This window comes from Telmatherina bonti (assembly GCF_933228915.1).
Source record: "Telmatherina bonti genome assembly, chromosome: 16".
NCBI classification, from domain to species: domain Eukaryota; kingdom Metazoa; phylum Chordata; class Actinopteri; order Atheriniformes; family Telmatherinidae; genus Telmatherina; species Telmatherina bonti.
The window spans coordinates 13980148-14004004 of record NC_136614.1 but is presented as its reverse complement, the minus strand read 5'-3'; the positions used below and the strand labels follow the sequence as shown (position 1 = coordinate 14004004).

Sequence of the window (23857 nt, the reverse complement as noted above, 5' to 3'; positions counted from 1 at the left end):
GCCGGCCTCTTCAACATTTTCAACATTTCTTGAACGTGATTGGCCAGCCTCTTCAACATTTTAAACACTTCTTGAATGTGTTTGGTCAGCCTCTTCAACGTTTTCAACATTTCTTGAACGTGATTGGCCAGCCTCTTCAACATTTTCAACACTTCTTAAACGTGATTGGCCAGCCTCTTCAACATTTTCAACATTTCTTGAACGTGATTGGCCGGCCTCTTCAACATTTTCAACACTTCTTGAATGTGTTTGGTCAGCCTCTCTTCAACGTTTTCAACATTTCTTGGACGTGATTGGCCGGCCTCTTCAACATTTTCAACATTTCTTGAACGTGATTGGCTCGAAGGAGCTGTTGTGTTTTCTTTGCTAGGGTAAAATCAAAATATCAGTCTTCTTTCTGTAATGTTGCCCTCAATTTTTTAAATATTTTATTTAAATGTACATGTAGTAAACAGGCAATAGACCACAATACCAAGTTTGAGATAAGGGGAAGGAAAAAGATAAATAAATACATATAAGAATAAAGAATAATAAAGAAAACAAAGCGTGCCAGACTACAAAATAATGTGCAATATACAAAAACATTAAATTTTGTGACGGTTTCTAAATGTCTCAGTCACTGAAACACCTTTTTTTTTCTTATTTGTAATCAGTTTTAGAGACTTTAAGTAATAGTCAGCTTATTCTAAATATTTTTGGAGAGAAGAATTCCAAAGACTGAGAATAGTGCAGTTTTTTTTCTCCTTTGTATTTCCAATAAGTGATGATATATTTCCCTTCTATGTTTATTTTATATTGTAAGATTTGCTTTTAGATAATTCAAACCATTTGCATTCATTCATTCTGTGCTTGAATGCACTTATGTTTTCTGGAACTAAGAGGCACTTAATTAAAGGCTATTATTTATTATTTTATTTTATTGTGCTTTAGCCATAGTCGTTTGCTCACCTGTTGTTCAATGGATAAACTGACCATTGACCGTATCGCCCCCTCGTGGCAGGGACCACTCGTTACAGCTGTCCGGACAATGGTCTGGACTGTAACACCAGGGCTGCCAACTTTCCAAAAAAACCTCTGAGTGAGATTTATTGGAGCCAACCCAAATATTGCTGCATACACAGTGGCAAGAAATTGTGCCTAGAATGTTTCATTTTATGTAGGTTTATTATTATTAATAATAATAATAATAATAATAATAATAATACAAAAAACTCAGAAGTGTATACTTGCATGTTGATGGGAGCCAGTAAGAGTCACTCCAGGACTTTCATGATGAGAGATGCCAGGGAAATTGGACTGTAGTCATTTGGTTCCGTTGGTTGTGGCAACCTTTCAGTCTCACAAAAGTTTGTGAGGTAGTCATAGATCCAGGTGGTTGTGGAGGAATCCACCTGGAATTTGTGGAGCTTCTCACATAACAAAGCAGGCTGAATGGTATTAAAAGCACTTGAGAAAGGAAAGAACATGACCCTCAGAGCGCTGCCTGAATGGTCCAGATGAGAGTGTGCTCTCTGGAGCAGGTATATGATGGCATCTTCAACCCCAAGTCCATTACGATATGCAAACTGAAATGGGTCCTGAAAGGTGTTTACTTGCTTGTTGAGGTGAGCCAGTAATAGTCTCGCCAGCTGATGACGTCATAGGCTGTGTCTGGTGCGGTACCAGGTATTATATAAACCGCTACCAGAATAACACAGGTAAACTCTCTTGGTAAATAATATGGACAGAAGCTCACAGCTGACAGTTCAATGTCCCCTGTGCGTATTGTAATAAGTTTTTCTATTTATTGCGCTGCCACCACCTTTGTTTATCCGGTCTGGTCCGGTGTCAGAGGCAGGAGAGCGCCCACCACAACAGTTAAGTAGGTCACGCCCACATATGACGTCAGAGAGGGGCGTCGCTACGCTGGCCGCTGTCAAATTCCCCCTCACTGCTGAATGAGCGTCTCCTCTAACACTATGTATATCCAACAATTGCCTGTGTGTAGAGTACTTAAAGGGGGATTAGCTCAAATGGTAGAGCGCTCGCTTAGCATGCGAGAGGTAGCGGGATCGATGCCCGCATCCTCCAGTGACTTTTTTCTTTTTTTTTTTTAATTTTCTTACTGAAAAAGTCTATAAGTAAATTTAAACTAAGCTTCTTATTTTCATAAAAATTGTAACACATTTATAAAGTATAACCCTATTGAACTATAATGTCCTTACTGCTACAGTATTTAACTGGGATTGACAAGTAACTCAAATCAAATTGTACTAAATTCTATCAATATTAAACATTAAACATATTCCTTTACTTCCCCATTTCTTAATTTATCGTGTAGAATTACACACAAGGAAAACACAGCTCGGGTAACCCAAGAAAAAACATTGCTACAGTATAGTAATATAGTAAAATTATTTCTCGACTGATATTTTAAGTGTAATACTTTACCTTTTTTCCCCAAAAAAGTAATATCGTAACACTGCCAAACACTGCATTGGACATTGTCTACCCAGTAGAAACAATCCTCAATGTTCAACCTTGTTTTACATATATATGCTATGCTCTTACAAACATAATATCTCAATAGTAGGTTATGCAATAATCTAAGTCGGTACAGTATGTCACAGTTACGAGATATATGTCTTTCCTTGTTGTCATACTGAAAAAAATGTCACACATGACGTAATATCATTTCTCACTGTGAGCGGCAGGAGCACTAGTGGGGGATTAGCTCAAATGGTAGAGCGCTCGCTTAGCATGCGAGAGGTAGCGGGATCGATGCCCGCATCCTCCATGTAATCAAGATTTTCACATTCTGCAGACCGCAACTTTTTATGAAACCCAAACAGTGATTTTGTTTATGGAAATTCCAGAAATACAAATCACTACTAGCGTATTTTTATGGCAAAGCAGATACTTTCAATTCATGTATTGTTACTTTTTTTTTTTTTTTTATTAGAATCTGACATGCAGACAGAAGAGCAGATTGAAAAAGGGATTTGGGGCTTCAAAATAATGCTTGTAGGCTGACTTATTAAAACAAATGCACTCATACAGATAACACTTTTAACATAATCTATATGGCAGTAAAAATGCCGACAAACACTATTCTGTTAATAGATCGCTTTGGCATCCTCTTTTTGTTCCAGTTGAGCTGCCATCATCTACAGCCATCTCTGATTGATGCAGTTTCTGAACTGCAATGTGGCATGCTGCTCCTCTGTGGTTTGCTTTCTGCTAAAAGTGTCCAAAAGCAAAAGGATCCATGAGTCTTTTTTATTTCTCTGTGCAGAATCACAGCAAGTCAAAGCAGCGAGTGGTCATCCTCACAGCAGATTGTCTGTCTGCTTGTCGTCTTTTTTTTTTTTTTTTAAATTTAATCTTCACATGAAGTCATCTGAATCATAGCCATCCTGTAGACACCAAGCAAAACAAAATCAGTGGTGCCAATGTCTAGATTACGTTTCTTGATATAAATATAATCTCTGTGTTAGTCTTACCTCATTAGTTTTCATGTTCTCACACTTCATCAGTGAGGTATAGTTTCTGGAAACGGCAAAACAAATGAATATGGATTCATTAATAATTAAATACACAAATAAAACAGATTAAATGATGCAGCATGTTATAAAAAAAAGGAGGACACATGTTGGTAGATGTAACTAACAAAGTGCAACTGAATTGTCAACTCACTTAAGCTCTTCCATTTCTTTTTTCTTCTTCTGCTCCTCCTTCTCTCTCTTCTTCTGCTCCTGAAGTTGCGCTTTCTTCTCGTTCCTCTCTTCTCGGTCTCTTGACTCCTTCTCTGCCGCCAGGTCTGGAAAGCGCTCTGCTTTGGTTTTCTCCAGACGGTTTACGATCTCATTTATCTTCTTCTCCACTGCCACAATCTTCACCTGCAGGAAGCAGCACATATTTTGACTGATAATTCAACAAAGCACAGATTACAGTTATGTAACATCTATACCTGTCTACTTTTTTGTGTTTTATCAGTGATCTACTGACCTCTTTCTGCCGATGGAAACCAATCTGTCCAACGTCCATGTCACCTGTTTTTTTCAAGTTGGCCCAGGGTGTGTAAACCACATTGATGTTGTTCATTTTACAGCCTGATAGGATAAAAAACAAGCAGAATTAGTATGCAACAAAAAGATGACATATTTGAATAAATACAAAGTTTTGGCCAGATTTTTACCTTGGATGCTGTTGTTTTTCACCAGTTGTGCACAGTCTATCAGCACTTCTGGTGGGATTTCATCTATGGTCTTACCCTAAACATAAGCCACATGTAGTAAGTGTAAACTTGTATCAAAAAGGATGCTTTCAGAGTTATTTGTTGAACTCACTTCTTACTTTTGGCATTCTCAAATAAACGTGAGCTGATGACAGTTTGTCCACATGAAACCTGGTATTAAAGGGAAAAACATGTTACTTTCAATAATGAAAGGACACAAATGGCCACAAAATAAATAAATAAATAAAAATTCATACAAAAGATAATGAAATTTTCTTTTCCAAAAACATAGATAAGAAAAATGACAAAATCATTTTTACCAAATGTCTTCAGGCCAACCATACTTGATTAGATCCTCATCTATAGGTAAAAGCAGCTTAGTGTTAAGAGATGATTTCCCACATGCTGTGGTACATTAACATCAGAAACACAACAATAAGCACATGAATAAAGATGTGTACTTGATTAAACAATGCCAATCTTACTTTCATATTTGTCCTTTCCCATATAGATCGTAAAGGGAGGATCCACCACTGTGGAAGAAACAAGAAACTAACTGTTACAGAGTGAAACGAGAACATCATCTGAGACAAAACACGTTTTAACACAGTCACGTAAAACATCTTTAAAAATGAGAAGCTAAGCAGACTATAAGCTAACTAAGATGCTGGTCAAACATCTGCCCTACTTACCTGCACTTGTGAAGTAAAACACCATTTTAAGGGAAATAAAACCGGTAGAAAATAAAGTCAAATAAGTTTATAGTTTTGAGAGCCAGTATGCTATTTATTACCAGGACTAAATACCATAAATACTATCTGATCGCTCTTTCTGTCACTTTGTGCGTGGACAAATTGACCCAGGAAGTAGTTGGCTGTCCGAGTGAAGCTACTCGTTAGCCGCACATACAGGAAGTGGTTACCTTTGTCTACAAAATAAAGCAGTTTAGTTTAATAAAACTCGTCTGTACCTTTGTGTCTGGCACTGGACCCGACGAAGGCTGTTTTTCAAATTGTTGTTTTTCAACACTTTGTTGTGTGAAGACTGCAAAGAATTTACAGACATGTAAAAGATATGCTTTATTTTGCTACATTGACTGAGCTCAGCTTTAGTAGTGCTATCTATGGTGCTACATACATACATACATACATACATATATATATATATATATATATATATATATATATATATATATATATATATATATATATATATATATATATATATATATATATATACACTATTCACAAAAAGTTAGGGATATTCAGCTTTTGGGTGAAATTTCACAACAAGCCTAAAATGCATTCAAACCTGTTCAGGTGAACTTAATGTGATCTTCTCTAAGCTTTTAAATGCACATGTCCAACTGTTAAATGTTTCAATAAATTTAGCACAAGTTGCTGTTCTCTAACAAGGAGCTTAACGGCAAAAATCACGGCAGGTGTGTGATCCTTGAATTGACCAATAAATGTCCTGGTTCAATTAGAGCTGGTGTTTAAACAGTTGTCCTCATCATGCTGTTCACATTTTGACATCATGAGACCAAGACGACACCTAACAATGGAACAACAGTCCCTTGCCATTGCGATGCTTCAAACAGGACGTTCTCAGACAGAAGTGGCCACTGAGCTTGGAGTGTCACAGAGTGTCATCAGCAGGTTGCAACAGAGATATGGAGAGACTGGAAGAGTCACAGAAAGGCCTAGAAGTGGACGTCCTTTGGCCACGTCCCGTGCTGATGACCGCTACATTGTGAACACTGCCCTGAGAAACCGGATGATGAATGCCACTCAACTCCAGGCACGTTTAAGAGAGGTGAGAGGCACCCAAGTGTCACGTCAGACCATTCGAAACCGTTTACATCAGCGTGGTCTGCGTGCTCGACGACCTGCACGGGTACCTGACCACACCACCAGGCACAGGCATCATCGTCTTGCATGGGCCAGGGAGCATTTACGCTGGACGAGGAACCAGTGGGCCTCAGTGCTGTTCTCTGATGAAAGTCGATTCACACTGAGCAGAAATGATGGCCGGCAACGATGTTGGAGACGTCAGGGAGAGCGCTATGCATCAGCCACTGTTGTCACCAGGCGAGCTTTTGGTGGTGGCGGTGTTACAGTGTGGGCAGGGGTGTCCACTTGGTACAGAACTGCCCTACACTTTGTGAATGGTACAGTGACAAGCCCATACTACCTGAATAACATCATTAATCCAGTGATTGTGCCCCTACATGAACAGCACAGGCCTAATTTCATCTTCATGGACGACAATGCTCCTGCTCATCGAGGCCGCATCATCAGGGAACGGTTGTTGGAGACTGGTGTACCTCAAATGGAATGGCCTGCACTCTCTCCAGACCTGAATCCCATTGAAAACCTGTGGGATCAGCTGAGCCGTCGTGTAGAGGCTCGAAACCCTGCACCCCAGAACCTCAATGACCTGAGGGCTGCCCTTCAAGAAGAGTGGGATGCCATGCCTCAGCAGGCAATAAGTTGCCTTGTGAACAGCATGAGACGTCGTTGTCAAGCTGTAATTGATGCTCAAGGGCACATGACCAGATACTGAGACATTCAAATTTTTTGTTGTGGTGTAACTACCATTGTTGTTACCTTTTGTGTTGAATGAATTTTTTGAGATGAGGAAATCAGTAGTGCACCCTTCTACTTAAATGTCTTACTTTTATGATATTATATCACTGTAGCATGAACATATTGCATTTTCCATAAATTTCACCTGAAAGCCAAATATCCCTAACTTTTTGTGAGTAGTGTGTGTGTATATATATATATATATATATATATATATATATATATATATATATACACACACACACACACACACACACACACACACACACACACACACACACACACACACACATTTTATCTTTATTTTATTATTATTATTATTTTTTATGTTGTTTTATTTGTGATGGCAGTCTGTTTTTTTTCAGGATTTTTTTTTTTTTTAAACAAATCTTTATTCTTGTCATTGCAGTGGTATAACAAATAACAAACAGCATTATGAGACAAATTGGAAACATTTTGCTGATGCCAGGGGTTGTATATGCAACAGAAAAATTACAAATATTAGGAAGCATATAATTTTAAAAGAAAATATGTGACATTGTTTTCAGGGCTTTACTATTGGAGTTTAGATCACTTGAAGGCACGTAAGCTTTTATTATGATAAGAGATTGCGTAAATGCACCGTTTCCGCTTCCGCTGGGGGGTGTGCAACTATTTTTAGATCAGCGCGCGCTGTTCAAAACACAGAAGAGAAACGCGCGCGGAGAAATCAGTCGACCGACCGAAGACTTAAACATTTTTATTGTCTTATGTTGGTTGTCAGAGACTACTTCGGTGAGTTTACCTTACATGTTTTTTTTGGATGTTGTGTTTGACGTTTGATAATGTTCTTGTTATTTTCTTTCTTTTTTTTTGTGAAGAAAGTTTAGAAAATAAGACGAGGTCAGTCATATCTAGTTAAATTTATCGCTGTCTTAACTTGTTCTTTGTCAAAACACGGTAAATCATTATTATTTTGACTTCAGGAAGCCTTCCGATCCACGCCGACACGCTTTTTAGCTTGTTTTTATGACTCAAGTGTGTTTTTGCATAAGCTACCCAGCCCGCCAATTACGCATTTACCTTCCTTTCTTTTGCAACATTTGCGCTCTGCTCATTGCACTTTTGTCGCTAAGATAACATACTTGTGCGCAGATAGTAATATAAATGATCCCGTGTCCACAATCCTGATCAATTACATAAAACCAGGCAGCTTGAACATACGAAGAGTTGTGTGCTTTGGTTTACAATAGTGGCTGCGTGATTCTTTTCCCACGTAGACATTCACACACAACTCCAGTGAACAAATCACCTTGAAAAACAATTTAATTTTATTTATTTTTGCGCTTAACCATTTCATAACCAGCATGGATTGTTAATTGTACCTATATCGGATGGGTCCAATTTAATATAGATATACAGACCATAATGATACTATCCTATGAGTAAAGAAACGAAGCATGTAAAACATGTATATCTTAAATTAAATATGGCTTTTTTTCTGGTATCCATTATAAAAATAACTTATCCATCCATTAGATTATTCTAGAGATCCAAAAGTGCAGTAAGAAAATCTGAGCTAAACTGCTTTTTAGTTTGTGATATCTTCTCATCATAATAATGTCTCATGCAGGTGAACTTTAAAAATGATACCCACCACCAGGAAGCGAAAGCTCTCTTCCCTGGACTCTGACAGGTACATTTGGCTTAATTTTCTTTCTTTTCATTCTTAGTACTTTCTTGATTTAAAAAAAAAAAAAAAAAAAAAAAATTGCATTTGTGCTATTTTTGCCTTTTAAACTCCACTTTTGACATTTTGTGGAAACCTGACAAAAGCTGAATGAAGTCTGTTGCACTTTTTAAAAAAAAAAAAAAAAAATCTTTTGTCACTCAAACATCAGCCACCCAGCCAAACGGGGTGTAGGAGAAGAAATGTCACCATCGAAACAGAGATCTCCAAGGAAGAAGCTTGGGGATAAGTTGCCACAGAAGACCTCACGTGGACCAGCAGGTAGGACAGACCAAATAAACCGACAAAACTGTCAGTATTGATTAGTATGGCTTCAGCTGGCCATTTTGTCTGGAGAGACCCTTGCAATCTGACATTCCCCACTTTTCATGGTCCCTTTTTTTAAATTTATTTTTGCTAATTTTCAAGACTCTCCAGCCAGATCACCTCGTAAATCTCCAATGAAACCTGCTGTGGTGACAAGCTCCTTCTACGGCAAGCAGAAGACCGTCTATCTCACTCCCCTGGAGAGGAAGGCTATAAAGGAGTCTCGGCCTTTGCCTCCCTCTGCTCTTCCCTCCTCTCCCACTTTGGTTAAAAAGCCAGAAAAGAAATCTAAAAAGAAAGTCCAAGGAGGCAACAAACCTGGAAAGACGTCTGTGGGGTCAAGCAAAGGAAGAAAAATGGGAATCAAAAACTGCACAAAATCTACCAAGTTGGTAGAGCTGCCCAAACTCACCAGCAGGTTTGTTTTCATGAATGTCTGTGGTCTGGTTATTGCTTTGCTTTTCTGTTTCTGACACATCATGCTCTTGCTTCTAGCTTGTATTTTATCTGTTTCAAACTTCTGACATTATTTGCTTTTGCAGCATCACTGCAAAACCACCACCAACCACTACCACCACTGTGCCTGCCAGCAGCAAACCAGTAGAACCTAAGAAGACCATCACCCTCACTTTCAGCTCCCTGAAGCCTAAGCCAAAGATCTTTGTTGGAGCTGCTTTCTTTGGCACAGGAAAGAAACCAACATCCATGTATAAGAAATCTGCTCCAAAGTCTTCAGCCAAGCCAGCTCTGGTCCCAGTAAAAAGCCATGCTGCGCCTCCGCAGTCGAGGACGGAGAAACAAAAACTGCAGCAGCAGGTGGCTGCAGAAACGAACCGGCAGCAAGACAAACCAGTTCAGGTACATTTAGCTGCTTTGTGGGAACTATTTTAAACTGATATGTAGTCTAACTTTATGTATTTTTACATACAATTGCAGAAACGCTCCTTTCAATTTGTGGCAAGCAATTAAAAAAAAAAAAAAAAAAAAAAAGATATCTGCATGTTAATTCTGGTGTTTTTGTCCTGGCTGCTGCACGAAGGGAATGAACCAGCAGGGTGCCAAGCAGGGAGTCGAGTTTGATCCCGCAGACTGGGATGACTCTGCTGATGAAGATCCTCAAACTCCACAACCATTTAGGTGCATAATTTCTTTTTGGTTACCTAGAAAACCTTTTTGACTCCTAGATTTTTGTTTTGTTTTTCAGTTGGCATGGAAACACACAAGCATGCCGTCATATTTAGAAACACAGTACTGGAAATATTTGATGCGTTTTAAACATCTTTGAATTCAAGGCTTTCGCCCCCCAATTCTGACTTATATCTAAACTAGTATTTGCTTTTTAGCTACAGGTTCAGAGTGAAATCAAATCAAGCTTTATTTACATAGCACTTTTCATAGAGATGCATATCAAAGTGCTTTACAACATAAAAACAGTTTCACACACAATCCAACCTTTCCCCTGACCCTTTTATTCCAATATAACACTGGTACTTTCAGTACTCCAGCTCTGAAATGGATTAAGTCAGTGATGATTCCCGTCTTCATTTTTCAGCTCACCTCAAGTGTTGTCAGAGAAGTACGGCATAACCCGGGAGCTGAGGATTGTGTTGTCCAGGATTCCGTCACCAAGTTCAGCCTCGTCCCTCAGCAACCTGGTGAATATCTCGCATGTTCATCTGGTCAATGTTCACGAATTGGAACTTTTTAGTTAAGTCCTTTCTGGACTTAACCTGATAAAGATTCATGGGCTTCATCTCAGGTCGTAGAAAGTGACATCATAGTCAACAATTTGTTTTTTCCAGAATGAATCTCGGACAGTAAGCCAACCCACCTGTGACCTTGGTGAAACTGCCTCCAGCCCTCCCAGAGGTTTGTGTTTGTATCTGATGTAAAACCAGTGTGGCGTTTAAATCTTCCTTTTTACCCTCATCATCATGTTTTATTTGTCTTCCAGAGACTGCAGTGTATCCCATATTCGGTTCGGCCTCAAAAAGGTGAGTCTTAGACTCAATCACTGATTTCTTTGCAACATCAAAGTGTTGTACATCATGTCCAGCACAAACTCATCATTTTAGTTTGGGGGGGGAGTGGTGCAAACATAGTCTCTGTTCATGTGGAATAACTTGTCCTGTAACGTCCTGTCATGGTTTGTTGTTACGCAGGCCAAAGAATGCGGCTCTGAGGCCTCCGGTGTCCTGCAGCACTCCCTCTGGCTCAGCAGCATCTCTACCAACTCCAGCAGCGAAGGAACGAAGCGTTCGCAGGAAGAAAGAGAAACAAGACGGTGACCAGCTCATCATCGTAAGGAATCCTCGACGTTCTTTTAGGCTTTAATCAAAGTAAATGTCTGTCTTATATTCCTAACCAGCACTGAACTGTAACTTTGAGGCAGCGTGTGCTTATAGAGAGTCATCGGAAAACGTTTCGCCCTGATGCACCGTACACAGAATCCAGGGGGAATTTGGACTGTTTTCCTGAAATTAAACTAATAATTCAATACACTGACAGTATAATGTATTTGTATTCTTTCCTATTTACCCTTGTTAAGATCAGTGATCCTTTTTATTTGGATGGATCCCCGTTAGCTTGCAGTAGCTACTCTTCCTGGGGTCCGTTTTGTTAAATAAAGTTAAGATTTACTTTGTATTCCTGTTCATATTCACATACATACATTATGACATCAATCAGTTGCTTTTGCTTTTTATTTAGGCAGCATTTCAATCTTTATTTTCACCATTCAAAGCTTTGCAAAAAAAAACCCCACTCATGGGAGTTTGCATCATCCTTTCAGGGTGTGTAAATTGATTTTCGTACTGGTGATGTTGCTCTCTGCAGGATGAACGACGCACCCAGCAGCCATGCTTGTTTGTAATTAGTCGAATCTATAAACCATCGCTGTTGGGTAGATTATCAGACTTGTCTGGCCTGTAAATGGCAAGGCTAGTTTATTTGTATAGCACCTTTCTTGTGAAAGACAATTCAAAGTGCTTTACATGAAACATTAAAAGCATTACAGAAAAAAAGCATAAAAGAAAATACAAATAACAAAATCCTAAATTATATTAAAATAATTAAAAGCAGAACTAAGCAAAAGTTACTCTGCAGATGTCATGCATAGGCGCATGAGTGAAAGAAGAGTGATCCCATTTGTCTTGGATCATGCAGCTCTTTTCTTCAGTTGTTGTACCTTTTTATTTTTTGAGTAAAACGTGACTAGCTTGAGTTTTTTGTCATCTACATATGTGTGCGTAAAGTAGAATCAGTCAAAAGTAGAATCAATGTCCGTGAACTATTGTACACTTTAGAGATTGAATTCTGTTTATCTGAGTGTGAATTAGAAGCAATCGAAGCATCTCTCTCCATTGCTAAGAGCCAGTTTTTGCATTTGATTAAACATACACACACTCGTCTGGTTTAAAATATCCAATAAGGACATGCATGAATGTAGCTAAATGTATGACGGTGGTTGCCTCATCTGTTTAAGATCGTCCTCATTGTCTTTTTGTCAGGATGCTGGTCAGAAGCAGTTTGGAGCAACAACCTGCAGCTCATGTGGGATGGTTTACAGTGCGGACAACCCAGAGGATCATTTCCAACACACACAGTTCCACCAGGGATTCCTCAACTCCATCAGATTTGTTGTAAGACTCCCACTTTTTGCAACTTGAACTTTAGACAAAAATGTTTTCACATCAGTTTATGATTGTTTATGCTTCAAAACTGTCCCATAAAACTAAAATTATGTTTGAACAAATGATTCCAGGTGAAAAACTGGTTCTAATATTGATTATAAAGCCTTTATTGTGTTTGATCCTGTAAAAGTCAGTGTTTTAAAGGTTTGTGATGATTAAATTACATGTAAAAGAGGTCCAAGCTGTTGGCAGGAGTCAGTTTTTATGGGGTGAAATTTGTAAAATTATTGTAAAGTGTTGGCTTGTAGCTGCAGCGTTTACTCTGTTCTGTTTCCAGGGCTGGAAGAAGGAGCGGGTGGTGGCGGAGTTCTGGGATGGAAAAATTCTCCTGGTCTTGCCAGATGATCCCAAATACGCTGTTAAAAAGGTGCAGGCCCGCACACACTGCTTGCACTTTTGGGGTCATTTCCATTCATTCATAACAAACATCTCTTAAAGCAGTGATGGAGTATAAAAAGTAGAGATTGAAGTGTTGCGTTTGGTTTCAGGCCGAGGATGTTCGACGTGTTGCGGACAACGAGTTAGGTTTCCAGCAGGTCGTTCTGAGCAGACCAACGCAGGCTAAAACCTACCTGTTCATCAACACAGAGCGACTGGTGGTGGGATGTCTTGTTGCTGAACCCATAAGACAGGTACAGATGTGTGTGTGTGTGTGTGTGTGTGTGTACAGTAGCATCGCTTATCATTCATTTCACAGGGAATGTGTGAACTGATTTAAATCCACTTGGATCAGTGGGTTCGACTGCAGCTGTAATATTTATAGGACTGGTTGTCGGCGTTTATTTTTTTTTATTAATTCAGTATCTATTCATTTCCAGATATTTGTTACAGGAGCATTTTTTCTTGAACAATTCTGTTTATATTTATAAAACACTGAGCTGGTTGACGTGACCGTCATCACTGAGCTGACAGGTTGACGGTTTGTCCCGCTCAGGCTTACAGAGTCCTTGAGCAGCCAGATCAAAGCAAGGACATGACAAGAGATGACTTCATGGAGCGGCACAGGGCCTGGTGCTGCTCCACCGTCCCAGAAACGGCTCTGTGTGGGATCAGTCGGATCTGGGTGTTCAGCCTCACCAGACGGCAGGGCATTGCAACCCGCATGCTGGACACAGTCAGGTAAGACGTTGAGGCGTTTTACTCTTCCCCTACATCACTGCATGCTCACATTTCCACATTACACTTCTATGATCCTGCTTAGTTTAATTAGTTTCAGCGTTAAAATGTAAATAAATGTTCCCTTCAGAAGAGGTGGACAGGGGATCAGCAGTATAACCTAGAGAGTCACAGCAGATAATATATGGAGAAATACAGCAGAAATGTTTTCCTTGTTTGTTTTTCCAGGAGCACGTTCATGTATGGGAGTCATCTCACCAAGGAGGAAATCGCCTTTTCAGATCCGACCCCTGACGGAAAACTGTTTGCCACCAAGTACAGCAACACGCCGGCCTTCCTTGTTTACAACTTCATTGCGTAAGGATGGAAGAGATTCAGATCAGACGGTGAAAAAGGATTCAGTGCTGATGCAACAGTGGGTTTGAATATTAAGCGTCACATCAGTGGATCTTCAGGCAGGTGTTAACGTTGCCTTTCTTATGAGCGGCTGTTCGGGTTGTTCCATGTTGATGCGGCCAGGTTTTAGGTTTGTGTGTACATTTGTGTTGCAAGGTTATTATACAACCTGTATTCGTAGGTCTAGAGGTTTATAAGGCATCACTTTGTATTTATTCAGAGCTGCTTATTTCGCTGTTGAATGTTAAGGAGCAGTATTTTTTTTTTTTTTTTTTTTTTTTAACATTTCCCAGTGAGGAGCTGAAAAGTTTGCAGGTTTAAGTTAAAAGATCCCCCCCCCCCCCCCCCCCCCCCTTTCCTTTGGTACTCAAGATACTGAGCACATTGAAGAGAATCACACGTTGTGAAGGGATGCTACCATTTTAGACATTTCTATGTTGTACATAATTTAAATGTGTACTGCGCTGTTGTACATGCAGACTGGTTTTTGCAGTTCAAGCAACTGTTTACTTTCGGTAGATAATGCTTAAATAAATGAGGTGCATTACTTGTTCTGTGGAAACATCTTTTAATTTCTAAAACATTAAACATTAACATAAAACATGAAGGCTGAGATGTTTGGAATATTGCCATGGTGATTTAATCTGTTTTGAAAGGTTTATAGGTCTTACAGCCTCTTGCACAACTAATAAAACTGAGTTAAGCATTTATATTTGCTGTGTGTGGAGCGATTGTCTGGCTAAATAACCAGGATGCCAAAATTACACAGGTACTCAAAGTTTCTGCCGAGCCAGTCAGGGCTGGATTAGATTCAAAATAACACAACTCTATCAAGTCTGTGGATCGGTTTTTATTAAACAGTTTAACACAAAGGCATGTTGGTTTTGTTTTGAGGAATAGAGGGAAATGAAAGCATCTGCAAACCAACACATGCAGCTGACTGAATGCTTAACATCCATCCAATACAAGTACAAGTAGGGCAAAGATGCTCTTCATGTCCAAACTGGAGATCACAGAAATATGTTAAACATGTTGCCCACACACGAAACAATTCAGTATCTCTGTGTGTGTTTTCACTCCGAATTGCACGCTCGTTTGTATTTACGCATTACAAAGCGAATAAAATCTTTACCTGAAACGGTTTATTTAAATCCAGGTTAAAAACCGGCTTGTTCTCAGCTGCAGTTGTCCAAGTTTTTTTTGTTGTTGTTTTTAGTCCAAATCTACCCGTTTCTTTCAAGCTGGAATTGATCATTATTTTGTTTTTTTTGTGTGTTTTTTTTTTAAATTTCATTTTCCTTTCTTTTCATTTTAAATTATTTTCTAATGTCTTGGCAAAGCACTTTAAATTGTTGAATTGTGCGATACAGATAAACTTGCCTTGGTGATGCTCTACACCTGTTATTGTGTCATACGTGTTGGACCAGCATGTAAGACCTGAGACATGTCAGCTGTGGCTGAAAAACGGAGTCATTGTTGGAAATATTTCCTAAAACATTTCCTGTCAAAAGGTCACATTGTTGCGCCCCTATTTGCCAAAGAGCTTCACATTATTCTCCCCTTCAGTGCTGTTACCGTTCCATAATAATGCAACAGCATTTCAGAGATCTTAGTTTTAGCATCTCACAGGTGACCAGAGACTGGGAACCAATGCTCAGAGGACTGGTGATTAAACAGATGTGATTCTCCCAAATAGCTTCAATAATGACACTTCTTTCTTAACATTTTAGGGGTTTTAATTGCAATATTGTATTTCTGCTGGAGTAAAACTTATTACAGTTAAAAAAAAATCCAAATGTTTAATCTCAAAAAGAGGAAAAAAGGTAAAGCATGATTTTAAATAGAATATAAACAATGTTTAGTGAGCAGGAGAAATACAGAGTAACAAATGACAGACAGGACAAAACCACACAGTAACATGAAAATGTAATTTAACCATTCGCTGATAAGTTTATACAACATCTATAAACGAATGCAGGAGATAAAAGTTCCAGTTTGGGAAATGGGAAGAACAGGAAATTGAGGAAATTTCTGCATTAATATTTACAGAAAGGTCCAAAAAACCAGACGATAGTGATCTCTAATGGAGTAAATCAGTCGATAACAATCACCTCACAGGGTGCTGTGTCCAGCGTGGAGTTGCTCTCTAGAGCCTGGACAATCTGTGCAGCTGACGGTCTCTTCTTGGGGTCTTCCTCTGTGCACAGACAGAAGAGCTCCACCATCCTGCAGTAGGAGCTCCCCAGAGCTTCAGTGTCCAGCGCTGGCCTCGTTCCCAAACGCTCATAGTAGGCGTCTTCATCAAAACTCTCCTCCATTGAGTCTTCTGCAATCCAAACACATTCATGCTTTAATTATTCTGTCAATATATTTGTTTTTCCTTAAACCATTCATAGACTATCAAGCTAAAAAGATCAAATAATTTATAAATTCTGAGACTTTTTTTCACCATCGTCATCTTCATCATCACCATCCTCCAGCATCTCTAGGTGAGGCATGGCCAGAGTCATCATCTCCCACAGAGTCAGACCGTAGGCAAAGATGTCGGCCTTGTTGGTGATATCTCCTCCTTCCTCTAAAGCTTCCTTCGGCTTCCACGGCTCCGTGCCGATGTACTCTGCTTTTGGGTCAGACACTGAGGACGAACAAATGATGACTGGACGAGTTCACAGCTAAACATCCAGTTAAGTCTGATTTACCCCAACAATGTCGTCCAAAACATTCAGCCGCTGTGTACAATTACTTGCATGATTCATACAAGCTGTACAGTATCACAGCTTGTATTAATCATTGTAATTGGGCTGCAAGGTGGCATAGTTGTTAGCACTGTGGCCTCACAGCAACAAGGTCGCTGGTTTGAGCTTTTGGCTGGGGGAGGCGTGAATGGTGGCCTTTCTGTGTGAGTTCTCTCTGGCTTCCTCATACCAACAAGACATGCATGTTAGGTTAATGATCACATGTAAGTCGCTTTGGATAAAAGCCGATATGACTATAGAATATCATAAATGTTTTATGTCATACACAACTACCAGCCAACCAGGATTCTTTAACTTTTCTTCACTGTTTTGCTGAGGACTCATTGGTTCATTGTTGGGGTGACACAAAAACTAAACTGTTTAAATTGGTTGTATTTCACACTTGCCCTGAGCAGATGACTTTCAACTCACTGGAAAATCACTCTTATTATTTTTTTATATCATCTTAAATTTAAGATGGTGTGAAAGTCAGATGAGGTTTGACACGGCGCATTAAGGCCTAAAGGGCAATGGGGTTCACCCAGTCCTGACAGGGAATCCTCACAGAGGAGAGTACCAGTAAGACAGATGCTCATCCGGCTGGTAAATGGATCAAGTTAGATAAGTGTCAGATGAGATCCAATAAATGACTTAGTCCAAATACACTATAGCAGAGGGAGGGCTGCAAATGGTAGAAAACAATGTATTTAATGACATTTTATGACATTTTTGTTAGTTGAAGTTTCCAAAAAAAATAATCAATGTATTTTTTATTTATTTATTTATAATTATTTTTTCTTTTATTTCGAACTAAAAAAAGGACTTTTAAAAGAACAAATATTTGCTACAACAAATAAAATAAGCTTAAGTTTAAATAAGGGTTTTGGAAGAAGTTTGGCTCTTATCTAGTCCAAAACCCTCTTATCAGTGACACTGTAAAATTTTCACAGCATGAGAAATACAGTAATACACATTAAATTCCATTACAATGAAGCTTAAACAGTATACAGTTGTAATACTCTCAATAAATAATAGAATTCAACATACATTGCTTTCAAAATAACCTTATTTGCCTCATAACTTTTAATTATCTCATCTTTTATCATTTGTTTCAATTTTCCTATTGATTGACATGATTTTATTTCTTTACTGCAGCTGTTCCAGAGCTGAACTCCTCTTGTAGAAACACAATGGAATTTAGCATTTGTTCTCACAGCTGGTTTTTGAAAATGGATGTTCCTCTCAGGCCAACTATACTCTCTCTTAACTCGAAAAGCTTTTGGATGCTGTTGGATTATTGATAATTTTTGACTGTACATAATTTGAAGAATCTTAAATTTTAATTGATCCTCAAATTTAAATACTTTCAATTTAATGAAAAGAGAATTTGTTGGTTCTGTGTAGATGGAATTTGTTATTATTCTTAAAGCGGTTTTTTTTTTTTTTTTTTTTTTAAAGAAGAAAGAGTTTAATGTTGTCCTGTATATTTCTGAACAGGTTGCACAAAAATAAATGCAAGAAATAGATTAACACCGAAATGTTTTCTACTTTTTGAGCCAAACACCCCTAAATGCTTCAAATACATCAACGCTACTTGGATGTTTTCCTGACTGAAAGTGTTTACCTACCTCTCATGTTCTCATCGAGCTGCAGAGAAACTCCAACGTCGCAGATTTTCACAGTTTCAAAATCACCTTTGATGACCACGTTACATGACTTCATGTCGCCGTGCAGCAGTTTCTTCTCATTGTGAAGATACTGCAAAAGAAAAATTCCCAATAATACTGGAATATCTCTGAATTCATTGCATTTGATGAAACAATAAAAATTTTCTTTGAGTAAAATTATGACATAAATATTTGGGAGAAAAAAAAATATGACCGCGGTGAGTGGAACTGTGTTGGGTTTCATTTGGACATCAACAAATACTGTAAACACGAACCACTTGTTCTCTACTTGGTCTTCCAAATCAAATCAAAAGGCAGAGATTAAGCTTTTGTATTAATCGGATATGAGAGTAAATTTAATCTACATACATAAACATGAGTTTTCATTGAAGAACAACGGATGGTATTAGCATTGAGCTAACATTTAAGGTGTATACAGATGTGCGCATTTGTGACATACTTATCAACAACCAAAAGAAAAACAATTTGTGCATGATTTACCTGCAGGCCACGAGCCACATGCAGTGCCACTTTTTCAATGTTAGCAGCAGGGAAAGCGTTCAGACCTTTCTCCCTCCTCTGCTCTATCAGGTCATTGAGGGACTGCTCTCCACCGTACTCCATAGCCAGACACTTGGAGCCATCGTTGGCAGTAGCGACGGCCCGAAAACCTTGACAATGGCACAAAAACACAGAGTTAAGCTCAGGAATGGAGAAAGCAAAATGTGAGATTTCCTAAACTCTTGGACTCTTAACCCCACATGGGTATACTGTACAGAGAAGAGGCTATGAACTTACAAAGGAAACCTATGAATTTAACATTTGCTGCCAAGTCAAGCCCTTTTTGCATAAATTTTCATGAAGTAATGAGGAGTAACTGGGAAACCAAGAGTTCAGCCTGGTAAAATAGTCTAAAAATGTGTTTTTTTTCCCCCCTTATGTGCAGCTGTTCTGTAAAAGAACAAACTAAATGTTTATATAGTTTACACAAACTTTTCTTTTTGCGATTTCCCCTTTGTTGATAATTCTGGCACCTCTATAATCTCTATAAAAATGACCAAGGTGATGGGTGTTATTGAATATATAATATTTAATAAGTTTTACACTTCTTCCTACCCCTTTTTGAACATATAGATTGTTCCCTTGTATATTACCTTTTTTTTTGCGTCACGTGTGACCTCTTAATTTAGTTTGCTTTGTCGTTTTATATTCATGTTTGAGTTACAATCTAATTACTGTTCGAAATAAATAAACAATATATCTACAGCTCTACCAGTTTGATCTATTAAAGATATGTGGGTCAGGAAATGTTGCTTTATGGCAACAGTATAAAGCAAACATTCAGTTTTTAAACCCAAACTTAACCAAGACATCTGGTTAAAGCATCTTAATGTGTTTTCTAAGATCTCTTCTGGATGGATTTAACATCATTTTGTGTAGTTGAGGAAAACTGCGTTGCTACAATCATTATGCTGCACCACGTCTTATCTTACCAACAATGTTTGGGTGATTTATTCCCTTTAAGACTTTGGCCTCTTCATCCAGACGCTTTTGGTAAACAGCCACCTGTTTAGATGCACATTTGCTGTTGATCTTCTTCACAGCCCATGGTGATGCGTTTACTTTCCCCATTCTACATCAGGTGAATAACAGAAACACATAAACATATTGTAGAAATGTATTTTTCTATGATAATCATCGTTTTTAAGGGTCAAAACAAACCTGTTCATGAGGTAAACATTGACTCCGGTCCCACAGCCTAGTTTCTTCATGAAAGGTGAAGCAGGGATGGTGATGGGGGTACCTCCCCCGCTTCCAGAGCTCCTCACACGGACACTTTTAGGGGTCTTAAAGGAACCCTCGTCGGAAGATTTGTTAGCAGAAGCCATTCTGTAAACAACAAATTACCCTTTTAGCTTTATACTAACTAGTACGTAGTAACTTATTGCAAGAATTAAGTGTGTTCTAAAACAAGTATTAATGATAAAAGGCACAATTTAATGCTAACCTTAAAAAATCGGTTAATTAACTTAAAACGACGAAGACAGCAGCAAACACTACGCTAGTTTTAACATAGCCTAACATATAATGCACGTTCATTTCACAACAGTCGCGTTAAAGTGTACACGCTGTGTTTTCGGACTACTTTAATTGTTTTAAAGCAAATATAAAGTTACCTGAATTGATCTCCGTTTCTGTAAAACAGCAGCTGCTGTTAAAACGCGCCGAACATTCAAACTATTAGCCGGGACAGCTACGGATACCGCAGAAGGACAAACACCGCAGAGCGTTTGAGTTTTTTTTTTTTTTTTTTTTTTTTGACTTCTTAATTGAAAACGTTCAAAAGAAATGTGTATCTTTTTCTTATTTAAAAAAAAAAGAGTATAAGTTGAATTTGGAACACATTTTCACATTTATAATTTACAGAATTAAAAATGGTTATACATTTAATACAGCTTTTAACCAGCAGAGGTCAGACATGTTCCGTTATGTTGGATTTATCAGGTCAAGACAGGTGGATTTATATGTCGAGGAATTATTAATAGTTGCTGAATTTTCATCAGTTTTATATAAGGCCACAAGTCACAACAAGTAGTGAGCCTATACTTTAAAAAATGCCAACAAACTATTGAATTCACATTACTTTTTCCACTTCATTTTGAAGTTGAAATTTGAAGTGGCTTCTTCATTAGACATGATCCATTATGTTGGATTTATCAGATCAATACAGGTGGATCTGTATGTCGAGGAATTATTAATACAGTGCCTGAATTTTCATCAGTTTTATATAAGCCCACAATTCACAAACAAGTAGTGAGCCTATACCTAAAAAATGCCAACAAACTACTGAATTCACATTACTTCTTCCACTTTATTTTTCTAACCAAACTTGCAGGAGTTTCTTGAGAGTATAAAGCAGCATTGTGTTGCATAGAACGTGTTCCGTTTCAAAGCTAGTTTTACAACTTTGACCAACATGTGTAGAAATATGAGACAGAAAAACATGCTGAGTGTTTTGTCACTGTCATCTCACTCCTCCTGGCTCACCAACATCAAGGCCAAGCCTGAAAGAATTTCCCCTCTGATCACAGTGAGGTTGACCTAGACCTTGACTTTCATGATCCCGTTTTTTATTCATCCCTTTCACCCGCTGCAAACTGTCCTGCAGCTGAGTTTCCTTATTGTGTGGAAGGATAACCATTTCATTATGAGGAAGAGTAGCAGGAATGTGGTCTGATGACAAATGGGTGTAAAAGGGAGGACAGAGACTTTCATTTTTGTCCCAGTTCCTTGTTCCCCTGAAGCAAAATGAGCTCATGTTTGCAAGCTCTGATTCCATGTGTTGTCTTGCATTTGATAAAAGCAGACAGAAAAAGTCTCTGATCAGAAAACAGATAAATAGCCAAAGAAAAAGAGGCGCGCTTATGCTGTCATCAAGTACACAACAGTTTCACAACATAGTTATAATGATTCTATAAGATAAGCAGAAAGCAGCTTGAATTGAACTTGACAGAATTACTCATGCTTCTTGTCTTGCAAATGCATTATACTGTCATGTAAATATAAAGTCTGTTGTTTATGCTTTTCTTTCTTTTTTTTTTTCTCTTGTATTTGGGTTCATTGTGTATGATTGCATTGCATTGAGATAACATGTTTTCTTTTCATCGATCAGTAACACTTATGATTTCACCTCAGTGCTCAAATTACCACAGTTAGCCACAGTGACGCTGATTATGAATAATACCACATACGAGTATAAATCTCCCTTTTAGGTCAGGATGGAAGACTTGAAGCAGGATCCATGTGTCATCAATCTACCTCTGTGAAAGACAAATTACTGTTATTGTGCAAAACATGCAACATCTGCCCTGCAGTAAAGCTCTCCTCCTCTGCCTGTATGAAACAGTGAGAAAAAGCAAAATAACAACAATAATGCAGCTTAGCTCCAGCAGAAGCAGTACAAGTACATGCAATGAAATCAATGCTGATTCTTTCCCTTCAGGGTTTTCACTTGCAGTAAACCTGATTCAGAATCCTAGACGGCACACATTCTCTAAGGATGGATCAAAGTTGCATGTGCTTTTTAAATGAAGTGCGGTTATTTCATCGCCGCCATTTAATTAGACTCATGCTTTTGTCCTAATATACATATACAGAAAAGAAACCAGTCACTGATCTGAACTGTTTTTAATGTTGCAATGCTGTAGACAGTGTGAGAAAATGTTCTGTGCAAAATTATAGTATATGTTATTTTTATGTAGTTAATAACTTCTGTGTTGGGTTGCATCCCATCTCTGGTAAAATTTTAATGCAAATACACCATTTTTGTGTGCATTAAAAAAAAAAAAAGAACAGAAAAACAACCTGTATGTATTTATATAACCTCTTTGATGAAAGTGATTGGTAACACCAGTTCAGTACCTCGCCACATGTGAAATATGGTCACAATTTCCCCTTTTGTTCCTGAGTTATGGTGTTGAACTCTGGCCATATCAAAGCGTTTGCAGAATACTTTGATGTCACAGTGTGGTTGATCTCTCTGACATAAAAAGTAATTAATTTGTTCATCTATCCCAATAGGTGTTTGAGTGAAATTTTCTCATAAAGTCTGGAAGAATACCCAAATAATCATGAAGTCCAGATTAACATTTTTGCCAGATTTGAAGTAATTTCCTGAAAGATTTTCTAACTGTTAGAATCTGACATAAAAACAAGACAAAAAACATGATTATTCTGGTCTTATTTCTCACTAAAACTAAATAATGCCAGTAGATGCAGTTAATAACTAATTAAAATCTGTTATAATTTGTGTTTATTTTGTAAAAGTGGACCAAAAAAAATGATGATCATGTTTGCATTCACTCGAATAAACTCATAGGTCTCCCATATCTTCACATTCTGATGGACACAGTAAAAAGTAACACTGTAAAGATTTATACTTTTAGTTTCACCTAAAAATGTGAATGTATTAATCACACCATTGTTCCAGTAAATGTAGAACTGTTTAGTTCTAAGAGGGTTTTAACAGTTATTGATAACGCAAACTAACGGTAACTAACTGCAACGAAAGAAACGGCAAAACAGTTTAGTGAAAGACACAGAAGAAAAATATAGTTTAAGGAAAAATAAACGGGACAGGACCAGTAATGTGGCAGCAAGGTACATTAAGTCATTATCTTCTGTCATATGAGAAATCAGAAATGTATATGTAACTAAAGTTTAAGGCTATATGTTAATGTATACATAACTGAAGTTATGTCAGAATTGTAACGTTTGTTTTGTTTGTGCTTGTGTCGTTTAACTCCTACGTTGGTTTATGATGGTTTCACGGCTGAACAAATAAAAACCACTCCGGACCATCAGTAAAGACTGCCTAATTCGACTGGGATTCACAAAAGCAGCCTTGCCATC

The 23857-nt window shown here is 38.1% G+C and overlaps 3 protein-coding genes across 3 annotated transcripts; 1 reads left to right on the top strand and 2 right to left on the bottom strand.

Moving 5' to 3' along the window:
• Positions 1–2956: 2956 nt before the first annotated feature.
• Positions 2957–5066, bottom strand: ccdc25 (coiled-coil domain containing 25). Its single transcript, XM_079255016.1, has 9 exons — positions 4909–5066; positions 4702–4749; positions 4537–4576; positions 4336–4387; positions 4178–4253; positions 3988–4091; positions 3676–3878; positions 3483–3528; positions 2957–3395 (listed from the first exon to the last, which is right to left on the bottom strand). The coding sequence occupies exons 1-9, from the start codon at positions 4931–4933 to the stop codon at positions 3366–3368; spliced, it is 624 nt and encodes a 207-aa protein (XP_079111142.1). The 5' UTR covers positions 4934–5066; the 3' UTR covers positions 2957–3365.
• Positions 5067–8429: 3363 nt separating this feature from the next.
• esco2 (establishment of sister chromatid cohesion N-acetyltransferase 2) lies at positions 8430–14008 on the top strand (the record flags this gene model as incomplete). Its single annotated transcript, XM_079255725.1, has 14 exons — positions 8430–8479; positions 8685–8794; positions 8942–9257; positions 9382–9697; positions 9879–9976; positions 10392–10494; positions 10642–10708; positions 10794–10833; positions 11002–11140; positions 12349–12480; positions 12809–12898; positions 13020–13163; positions 13466–13650; positions 13876–14008. 14 exons carry the CDS (start codon positions 8430–8432, stop codon positions 14006–14008), a joined length of 1923 nt encoding a protein of 640 aa, XP_079111851.1.
• A 2128-nt stretch (positions 14009–16136) lies between these two features.
• Positions 16137–20334, bottom strand: pbk (PDZ binding kinase; the record flags this gene model as incomplete). The annotated part of the gene is made up of 6 exons (XM_079255724.1): positions 16137–16369; positions 16493–16678; positions 18407–18536; positions 18947–19116; positions 19939–20078; positions 20168–20334. 6 exons carry the CDS (start codon positions 20332–20334, stop codon positions 16137–16139), a joined length of 1026 nt encoding a protein of 341 aa, XP_079111850.1.
• Between the last annotated feature and the right edge of the window lie 3523 nt (positions 20335–23857).

Coding starts and splice junctions, on each gene's coding strand:
- ccdc25 (XM_079255016.1), bottom strand. CDS start 4,933: ATGGTGTTTTACTTCACAAGTGCAG. Junction 4,750..4,908: donor GTTTTACTTCACAAGTGCAG/GTAAGTAGGGCA, acceptor TTTCTTCCACAG/TGGTGGATCCTCCCTTTACG. Junction 4,388..4,536: donor GGTTGGCCTGAAGACATTTG/GTAAAAATGATT, acceptor CTTTAATACCAG/GTTTCATGTGGACAAACTGT.